At 43.6% G+C, this 10623-nt stretch overlaps 2 protein-coding genes across 3 annotated transcripts; one reads left to right on the plus strand and one right to left on the minus strand.

Moving 5' to 3' along the window:
* Nucleotides 1–143: 143 nt before the first annotated feature.
* On the minus strand, nucleotides 144–7059 carry wdr20a (WD repeat domain 20a). The gene is made up of 4 exons (XM_020098216.2): nucleotides 6695–7059; nucleotides 4735–4917; nucleotides 3070–4419; nucleotides 144–1268 (listed from the first exon to the last, which is right to left on the minus strand). The coding sequence occupies exons 1-4, from the start codon at nucleotides 6956–6958 to the stop codon at nucleotides 1215–1217; spliced, it is 1851 nt and encodes a 616-aa protein (XP_019953775.2). The 5' UTR covers nucleotides 6959–7059; the 3' UTR covers nucleotides 144–1214.
* A 447-nt stretch (nucleotides 7060–7506) lies between these two features.
* Nucleotides 7507–9884, plus strand: LOC109636367 (uncharacterized). 2 transcript variants are annotated; one of them, XM_069536029.1, is made up of 6 exons: nucleotides 7507–7663; nucleotides 7761–7780; nucleotides 7993–8048; nucleotides 8150–8224; nucleotides 8763–8843; nucleotides 9228–9884. In XM_069536029.1, the coding sequence occupies exons 1-6, from the start codon at nucleotides 7599–7601 to the stop codon at nucleotides 9822–9824; spliced, it is 894 nt and encodes a 297-aa protein (XP_069392130.1). In that variant the 5' UTR covers nucleotides 7507–7598; the 3' UTR covers nucleotides 9825–9884. The 2 variants fall into 2 exon arrangements, with proteins under 2 accessions (XP_069392130.1, XP_019953566.2); XM_020098007.2 differs by lacking the exon at nucleotides 7761–7780 and having other exon boundaries at nucleotides 7561–7663.
* The last annotated feature ends 739 nt before the right edge of the window (nucleotides 9885–10623 follow it).

The raw sequence follows: 10623 nt of genomic DNA on the forward strand, positions 1-10623 counted from the left end.
ATTTTCTGTGAAGCTTCCTGAGTCTTCCGTACTTGACAGCTCATTCTTCATGACCTCGTAAGCTGTTTTCACGCCAGAGGCATTACAGCTTTGTTGTGTCAACACAGTAAATGTGGGTGGAAAAAAAAAAGAACAGTAAACCGTGTATTCAAGATTATTTTAATATTATTATGTATACTTTAGGCTTTAGAAATATAACTATCAATGACAAAACTTCCACTGCCGTAATGGTAGTTTGCTTAGGCCCCCATCAGATCAATTTATTACAATATACACATTATGATACAGAGCAGATTTGAATCTGAAATAATATTAAAATAAATGCTAAATAGATAAAGGTTTTAATATGTTTTTTTTTTTTTTAAATCATTTTCTTCACCTACTGTATTAGCCATCAGTGAGTTCTGAGCACACCCAAAAATGTAAAGCCATTTTCTCTTCTAATAAACTAATTTAAGTGCAAACAATTTTTTTTCTTTAAAAAGACTATGATTGCAGCATCAAGCTTTATAGATTCAGATTTCAAGACTGAGGATGTTAAAGCCGAGTGTGACAAGGCGATCCTCAACCCTCTCTCTCTTTTTTTGTTCCATTAGAGAAGTTATAAAAACAAACAATGAAATAACTAACAAAATCAGTGCAAAGTCATCGATGGGGAGATTCTACTCGAGAGAAGACAGAAGTGGAGAGTGAATGTGGATGGATGCAAAATTTTCAGATGCTCACGCACTTGGTCATAAAAGGATAGTTCACTCAAAGCCCATCGGAGTCGGTAACCTCCCCTGAGCCACGACCGGGCTACGTCACAAGGTTAACACCGATCATGAAAATGAAATGAACTATCCCTTTAATCTCAAGCCACAGTTTGTCTGGTTTGCATCTAGCAAAAGCCAAGCCTGAATTCCAGAGGGGACAACAGTCCGATGAGATGTGACGTGAAAGAAATACATTTTTTTTAAAAGAATCTAAAATGTGTTAAAACTCCAGGAAAAAAAGTACATAGTGAGTAGTCCACAAATGCAGCACTTTTTCTTACTTCAATCCTCTAGGTCAAGTGAGCGATTAACAAAAAACAAACAAACAGAAAAGCCATAAACAAAAAAATCGGGAGGTAGGAGGGGTGTAAAAGAAAAGGAAAACTTGCAATGCTTGCAGGGTGAAGAGCAGCATCAGACTCTGGGTTGCAGGGTTCTTTAGCAGCAGAAATATTGTGGCTATACTACTGTTCCACTGGGAGAGCTGGCTTGGTTTTGGGATGACAATAAACCCTGGAAAAAGGAAAACAAGGAGATTTGCATTGGGAAAGTTCACATACTGTAGCAAAAAAACTAAAAGGAAATAAAAGAAAAAAACCAAGCAACAAATAGCTCTTTAAAAAAAGGAAATCAGCCTCTAGCCTCCCCATCACAGTCCCCTGCGCTTGATTAAAAGGCTGTGCACAGCAGTCAAAGTGGATGCAGAGTGTACGCTGGAGGACTAACGCTGTTTCTGAGAGGTTTGCTTGATCAAGGCACTTCTCTTGGACTCGTGATTGGACCATTGACTTGTTTTTTAACGTCCTAGTCTGAGGATATTTTCAAGCACATATGGACTAAAGTCAGCTATTACAGTTTTATCGCTTTCCTCCTCTTCAGCACCAAATCCCTATATAACACATCAAATATAAAATAAAGTTTGTTTGAATCTCTTTCCGATTGTTCAATACTCATCACACTCATTTTTCTGCCAGGACTGACCTCAAACACTGCCTCTTCCACTTCCCCTGTTTGTGTTTCGTATTCACTGATCAGCAACAGCATCACAACTGGTTTTAATGTTGTGGTTTATCTTTGTGGAAAATAACTTAAACTACAAAAAAAAGTTTAAATCCCATTACTGATGATTTTTTTTTTTAAACAAGTCCAATATTCAGAGGAAACTTTAAATATATGAAGAATTCTAAACATAGTTTGTTTTTTTGTTTTACCAGCAGCTCTTCTGGTTCAGGAAGCCGGGGATCATGGGTATACCCCCCCTTCAGTTGTGTTTCAGTGGGTCTACATCATCATCACATTGATAGACTTTGTTTTGTTCTCTCTACATAAAAAAACACTTCATTGCTCAGACATGGAGCCCAACATCATGGTCACTGTGTGGCTGCAGACGGCTGTTGCTTTAAAACCAGTTTCAATGTTGTGGCTGAACATTTTTTACCCCAAACTGAGTGTGAGGTTATTTTTCACTGTATTTGCTCCATTTTTTTCCCAAGACGACATTAAAAACAATACTTTAGTCCAAAAGTCCCACAAGTGAGTGTGATCCTGATCCATAGACATCAGCCTGAAAAAGACTGGGCCGCACACTGTTTATCATGGTGTTGTTCTTAATTTCACTTCGGACACATTTGCTGAATGCTCCGAGCGTCTGTTTACGTCCGACTGGTTAAAAGTAACCCCCTCACTGGACTAATCAACCTTCACACTGCTGGTTGGGTTCAAAATGTTGACTACTGTGTGTCTGGTTCTGTCAAAAGCTCTTAAAACACAGACAAAAGCAAACACTATTCAGGGATGTATACACATTAAGGTGTAAGCATGCGAGTGACTGCAGAGATTCTGAGGGCAAAGTAGTAATTTGCATAAAAGCTGAAACATGAGAGTGGAGGCAGATGACTTCTCGGCTGTGCTGCTATGCATCGTGGAATGATTATGATGAACCAATGAACACGCTTCTTATGGATTTACATATTTCTCCTCTCAGCTCTACACAGGAAGTCTTTCTTATCAGAATGTATTAAATAACCAGACTTTAAATTTGTCGTAGCGTTGGTTATATCTTAAAGTTAGAAATAACAGGCCTTTAACTGGAAAGCAGCTGAACACTAAAGTGTGATATGTTATTCGCCTGCCTGCAGAGACTCACATTCTGACTATAAAAGCTAAAAATGCTCTTCCAAATGTTTATTTTAAGCTTTGAGAAGACGTCTTGACTTTTAGTTACAGCCCATCAATTGGTTTTTGGACGGCTAAAGATTGACAAACAACATCACTTCTAATTCTTCCACATTTTCCTACATTAAAAAGAACTTACCACTTTGCCTGGCCTCGCCCATGTGCAAATAAATCCCTCCTGACAAGCAGTCACTAAACAGTCCTCTAAAAATATGAGTACAGTCAGTCTCTCGTGTGCTATCTTTTTACAGATGAGGGGCTCGAGGAGGGGCACGTCCTCCATGCGCGGGCACAGCAGAGTGCCCAGAGTCTTAGCAGGGTCCGTTTTGGTTTTTGTCAGCAGGTTGAGCTTGTCGCTGCTCTTACTGCTGATGTGACCCATGCTGTGGTTGCGTTTGTGGTCCTTCTCTTGGTGTCGCTCCTTCCTATCGTGGAGTGACAGTGTGGCAAACTTGCTCACACCCGTGGCGATCGCACTGTCCATAATTCCGCTGCCGATTCCACCACCGCTGCCGGCCTTGTTGGTATTGTTTGTCGTCGTCGTTGTCGTGGTGGCGGCCGAATGGGGTAGGCTATTGGAGCGTGGTAATGCAGTTGAGAGAGAGTTAATGCCAGGAGTATTGGCACCACTGTTGTTTCCATTAGTAGTGTTACTAGAGGTGTTAGTGATTATTGTCGCGCCCGCAGGAGGAGGGCTGGTTGCATTCATCACGTTAGTATGTGTCCGTGTCCGTGAGAGCGGAAGATGCGGGAAAAGGATATCCTCAGTGAGGTCCCATAGGCACAGCTGAGTGTCCTGGCCCACTGAGCCAAACCGGTATGTCACACTAACAGGCCGGCTGTCCGTGGAGTTGCGCTTGGAGAGACGAGACTGCGTGCTGTTGGCCCGGTCTCGTCCAAAATGGATCATCTGATCCTGGAAGTCCTCATCACTGCCACTGAACTCCATTGGGTCACTCTCTTCCACGCTGGTGGTGTAATGATCAAACGCCACCACACTCACCCACGACTTGTGCCCATGACCTCGGGCGATGACTCTACAGTCCAAGAACGACCACACAGTCACTAGATCGTCCTCCCCACCTGCAACTATGTACTTTCCATCAGGGCTCCAGCACACACACAACAAGCCACCGAAGTAGCTCTTCATGGTGCCGTGAAGCTCAACAGCGTCAAAGTTGAAAACCCGTAGGAAGCCGTCTTGGCTTACACAGGCCAGGAACTTCCCGTCTGGAGAGAAGGCAAACTCATTCAGAGCTCCCTCGCCCACTGTCCATTTGAGGAGAGGGTTCCGCGTGGATTTACTCTTACACGTGTGTACAGAGTAGTTCTCCCCCTGTTTGAGCAGCTGGTAGTGCGGTGCTGTGGTGCCACAGGTATGCTCCACGTTGTACAGGTACATATTTCCACTGGCGTGAGACACGAGGAACAGGCTCTCGGAGCCCGGCACCCATTTCACACATGTGACTCTGGACTTGTCTATTAGTCTCTGGCAGGAGAGAGGGAAGGTGGAAGTGTCAGGGGCAGAAAGGAGGGAGAGAACAGAGGGAGAGAACAGAGGGAGAGGGAATGACAATGTCAGTAAAGTGCTGCTCAGGTAAAACACAGTAGTAGCTTTAGAAAATTCTCTGAAAACATGGAACCTTTTGTCAACATAAGAACAAGAACAAATAGAAATTACCTTTGAGTTCAAGAGGAAGTAAAACAACAATCAATTAGTTGGGAAATTAAACGTCTCTATTGATGAGCACCTTGTAATAAACACTGTACACAAAACTCCACCGTCCGTCCTTCAGACACCCACCTCCTCGTTGAAGAGCTTGCTCGTCTCCTTCTTGATGGGGTCAATGAGCTGTACCTGTCCCGCTGAGAAACCCACCAGGAGGGACACGCTCTCTGCCGTCGCCGTGAGGTGGTTGAAGTCATGGCAGGTGGGCTGCGTTCCCTTGTAGATGCGCTTGTCGATGGGCTTGCTCAGGTCAGCAGCCTGACAAGAAATAGGCGTGAAAACACACACGGGTTGAGTGTTTCAATCCTTGAAAACTAAAAACAAGTATGTGCACTTTGTTGCATGACGAAGGCTTTCACATGACTGTGCAATCATGTGTTTTTCCTGTGCTTATCTTAAAACATCATAACACTGAATTTATAGCAGCTGAGCTATCGTTATTTACTTAAACTGAGTGGTAAGAAGTGTGAGAAATAACTCAGAGTAAAAGACTTAGCAACAGATCAAAGTGCACAGATATATTTTTTCCTCTGTTGATGGTTATGTGCCCACCATCTTGTTACGGTGCAGAATTAGTTTTTAACATCAGGAAACAGGATTTTACAGCTGTGAACTAGACAACCTGAATATAAACCACAGAGAATCAGTAGTTCCCCCTGTTAATGAGTTACAGCTCAGACTGCTGGTAGAACGGAAAATTCTATGAGTGGAAGAAGATGATTCAGTGGTTGCTCCTCTGCTGGTAGATGTGACTCTGAGTTGTTTATGTCTCACCTCGGAGACACAAAATGTCAAAGCCTTTCCAAAAGGTTCAAATAAAACTGCTCTTGCACCTTTTTATAGCCAGGATGGTATCGATATTATCTCCTGAAGTCATAAATAACAAGCCTGTGATGACGATGGTGAAGACTCTTTTTCAGTAAGAAAGTTGTGGACGTACACAAAAAAGAAATAGCAGCAACATCACAAGCTGTATGAGTCAGCCCTACTATTCTTTAAGCTTTAAACCTGCAGCTATCTCCGGCAAAACACACGTCAGAGAAACGAAACAGCCAATCCACCCAAGGAATCAATAAAATGATGGATTGAGAATAAAATGTATAACCTTCCATTTTCTGTCAAGCTGCTGATCGACATGTCTGAGGTTATTTCCACGCTCTGCTTTGTGGCAGTTCAGGATTTGAATCCAGCTGTTGATGTGATCTCACACATGACAGCCACATGTTTCTGTGTCAGCTGCTTCCAGTTTGTGGCTCAAACCAGTGGAGGCAGTGACAGAAGCCACGATTTTAATCCAAGTTAACATGTGTCAGAGGCAGTTTTCTATCAGGACACTCCAACAAGGCACCTGGACACTGGAGGCAACTCATCATAACAAGTTCTCATGTGATTCCTCCACCTTCTGTTTAACTAGGAAACCATCAGACTGTCATGAGTCACGAGTTAGTGGATGACGTGTTGGTGACACAACAGCCACGCAGAGATGACACTGAAAATGGTGGAGTTACACCTCGTTCCCAACAAGCAGAGCAAGTTAGCTCAGGTCGATCAGACACGCTAGGAGCTAACTGTCGTTAAATGAAGGTGGTGACGTTAGCAGTTAGCCTGTTAGCCCAACGACTGTCCGAGCACCACTGGATCTCCATAACCGTGATGTGTCCACACCTGTCAGTCAAAGGGCGTCGACAGGTGTCAGATTCCACCATCACAGCAGCACCCACAGCCCCGACAGCTTCAGTTCAATCAAAATGTCAACTGCACCCGGAAGAGCCTCACGACCCAGCCGAACTCAAACACTGTTGACGGGGGCGAGGGAGCGGACTTTAGCCGCTGGCCTCGGAGTAGCCGCTGGCTTGCTAGCGTTAGCAAGTAGCGCTGGTTAGCTTACACCCTAGCTTCGAGCTAACAAGCTAATTTGAAAGTCAAGCACCGGCCAGAGTCGCTCAACGCGGCCGACTGTACCCCGGACACCCGGACTAGCAGCCGGTGTGCCCCGACATGTATCACGGATCCCCCGCTGACATTAGCACGCTACCTTCCGGACGCCTTTGTAGATGTAGAAGTAGAGCTCTCGGCCCACATTGAAGCAGATCCGGTCGCCGTTGCCCGACTGGTCGTTGACGTTGACGAAGGAGACCTTGACGGGGTTGGAGCCCTGCGAGTTGAAAGGCACCCGGTTCGGGCGGCTGTATTCGGAGTGCGTGAGGAGCTTGTAGACGCCTTCCCGGGTGGTGAACTGAGTTTTGATCTCGTTCATCTCCTTCCCTCCTCCCTCCGCCGCCATCTTTGAAATTAACATTCACCCCCCCTCCAGGCCGGATCTTACGCACGGACGGAGGGGGAGCGTGGAACCGAGAGGCCGGTGCTCCTCTGCCTGTCTCCCGGTCCCCCCCTACGGTTCACCGGGGAAGTGGTGGAGGTGGAGGAGGCTGTAATGAACTGTCACAACTTTACTTTACTCTAAGATCAAAATGAATCAGTAATAATAATAATAATATATTATTATTAAAATCCCTGACTCAAGCTGAACCAAGTTACAAAAATAAAGCAACGAGGTCACTGCAGGTCAATGAGAATTCTATTTTATTTTGTAATTGTTTGTATTTATTTCCAACATGTCAATTAAAGAAAGAGAAATTATACAAACAAGTGAAAAATATAAACAGAAACAAGTATTATTTACAAACTGATGAGGAAAACAAATGAAACGCTTAATGATTGAATCTACATAATGGAAAAGGAGTACAAACTTCTCCAAGCAACATTAATCAATAATTATTTTGTACTTAATCCAGCTTCCTATACATCTTTATGTATGTATATATGTACCTTTACCTATATTGCATATAATGCAATATAAATAATACAAAATAAGGATATAAATATATTTTATTTTGAAAAAGGAAACACCCGACGTTTTATTTTGTTAAAATGTCTGAATGAGTGTTTTCCAGCTCGTGCTCTCACCTGTGGGAACACATGGTCTCCCATCAGGCACCTGGAGGTAAACGAACACACAACCACGACTTTATTCACACTCAGTGTTTGATTTCACTTAATTCAAACTTGAAGTCCCATGTGCTAAATGTCCTGACATGCAGAAGACAACTCTCACTTCCAGGTGGGTATCAGGTCCTTTTTAGTTTAGAGTGATTCCAAACTAAAGTTAAATGTTGAAACATGAGCTGTGAGATATTTATTTTATTGGGATTTTGCTACTGCTTGAGTATAATTTGATTTAACACCGTCTGTGTAACATTCTTCAACAAAACATCCACCTGCAGTTTGTGTTTTTGCGGCGTTTGAATGTGCTCAGATGCTTTTTCATTGCAGATCACACTGAGAGACACGCGCCCAACAACATGGAGCAACTTGCTTTCAAATACATGGTGAGATTAGTTCAGCTCAAGTCAGAGAATCATGTCAGAGACTGATCTGAATCATTTAACCCACATGCATGTGCACTGTAGTGACCTGTGTTTCCTGTCAGGACATGTGCAAAGTGGAGTCCAGCACTGACACTGACTCAGAAATCAGTCCCAGATGGTCGGACACCAGCACCATGGTATGGTCCGGATTTTTATTCGGTTGAGAACAAGTGGGGACGTGGCGATGTATATTTTAAATGGCTTAAAAAGATGTTAAGCCCAGTTTCAGATGAAACATTCTACATTGTATGTCTCAAGCAAATGTCTTTTGAAATGGGGTCATATTTTATTTCCCTCCCCAGAGACTGATCCTGTATATCTGTTACCTCCAACATTGCAACAGAAAAGTACTGAGCTTTTGCATTTGAAAATGAACTCAGTAGAGAACAACAGTCTCCTTAAATTCAATCAAGCTGCAGCAAATCCCTCACATTCATAAGTATCAGGTCCCCATCCATTTTCCAGGTGAAGCGGTGATAGTGTCCAAAAACACCACATCTCACTCTGTAAAAGAAAGTGAAAAAAATCCCTGGACACTAAAGTTTAATATCTTCTTTCCTGACCCACACCACATCCTTCCACCAAGTTTCATGGTGATCCATTCTGTTGTTTTTGTGCCACCTTGCTCACAAACAAACAAACAAACCAATAATCGTTGACGTCCTCCTTGAACAGGGACTTGTGAGCAGTGCACCGGAGAGTGGAACATTGCGTCGGACACTGAAGCCTGCTGCAAGACATGGCTGCTCTTCTTTGGTAATTCAATTCACTTTTATTTGCATGGCGCTGAATCACATACATTAATTACCTCAAGGTTCTTTATAGTAAGGTGATTTAGACCTCAAGGAGCAAACGCTTTGTGACTGTGGAGCAAAGAAAAGTACATGTTTCACAGGAAGAAACCAGAACTGGACTCAGTGTGGGGCGGCCATCTGCCTCGATTGGTTGGGGTGAGGAGAAAAATGGGGGAGAGAGAGGAGAGGTGGAGTGAAGGAGAGAGAAAGACCAGGAGCACTTGTCAGACAGTTTGTTAAAATGACAACATTAGTTTAATTAATATTATAACACTCCTTTCATGAATCAAAAATCTGGCTGCTCTCCTACGTGTTCATGTAAATGTCTGTGTGCTTATAATTGTAGTTTTTGGACCCGTATGACGGCAGCTCTGAGGATTCAGATGAGTCACACTTCGATGCTGGTGTCTCCAGGCGAACACGGCAGCAGGGAGGAGGAGGAGGTGGGCGTCGGTTCTTGGGCCGCAGCAGGAGATTTATCCTTCACCACCCTGCTCCTGTTGCCCTCAGAGATGTGATGAAAGATGGGACGAGAGATCCCGTGGATGTCCAGATGAAATGTGGGAGTGACTCTGAGCTGTGGGTCTATGAGCTCGACACTCTGCCCTCCCACGGCGACAAGGACGTCTGTGGAAATCTTGTAGCAAACGATTTCACAGCATGCGCCCAAACCATGGATATCGAGTTGCAACTTCATGATTCAGGCCTGCTCGCTTCGAGATCCTCAACTCCTCACACACCAGGACCCCTCACCCCAGCGGGAGGGGGCTCATCCTGGATGCTGGACAGCTCCTCGGAGAGATCTCCCAGCCCCTGTGACCTCAGATCTCTTTACAAGAGAAAGCTCGGCCCCCCTGGAGCTGAAGTGGCACAAAGGAAGAGGCAGTGTGTCGTCAACATGGAGGAGGAAGAGGCGGGGGACTCTGCATCCGAACCATGTTAGACCCCTCTGATGACGGACTGACAGAATGATGTTCTTGTTATATTAAACACTTTAAAATGAGGTGTATGGTGGAATGACATACTGTAAATAGTTCATTTAAAATGCATTTGGAGTTCTACCTTGAGTAATTGCAAAATTACTCAGGCGATAAGTCTCTTTTTGAACATGTTTTTGTTTGGTTAGGAGGAATTACCATAGTGACCTGATCCTAATGACAGACCCGACATACATGACGCACCCTGTCAATGAAGACACATTCAGTATGAGCCCCTCCTGATTTGGAGGACATTCAGCAATAACAGCTCCTCCGAAATGTTGTCAAAGATGTGCTCAAAAACCTGGATAAGCATTTCTGACAACTTCATTCTGAGAGGGAAGCTGAACTAAATGAGAACGCATCACATTCACAAATTGTTTTAACACCATTTCTGTCATTTTGGCTGTGTGTGTGTGGTTTCTTTCTGGAAAATAAATTGTTCATGTCAGTTCTCTTGCAGACAAGAGTCTTATAAATTTCTACAGCCAACCTCAGACTCTAAATAACTCTTAGAAATCAACATCCATAAAAAGCTACAACTTCATTAGTCCTATTCAGTGTTGATGAACATAGTGTGATGTTTGTTGTAGACAAAATCTTATTTCCTGTTATTAGATGTGTTGTCAATCAAGTGTTGGGACCTCCTCTCCAATTTCATCCTGACCAACAGGTGGCAGCAACACATTGACATTGAAGTCAAGCTTCAACAGTGGAGCCTCCAGAAAGTTCAAAAAATATTTAAATAATACAAATTGAAAGAAT

This window comes from Paralichthys olivaceus, chromosome 12 (genome assembly GCF_024713975.1).
Source record: "Paralichthys olivaceus isolate ysfri-2021 chromosome 12, ASM2471397v2, whole genome shotgun sequence".
Classification (NCBI taxonomy): domain Eukaryota; kingdom Metazoa; phylum Chordata; class Actinopteri; order Pleuronectiformes; family Paralichthyidae; genus Paralichthys; species Paralichthys olivaceus.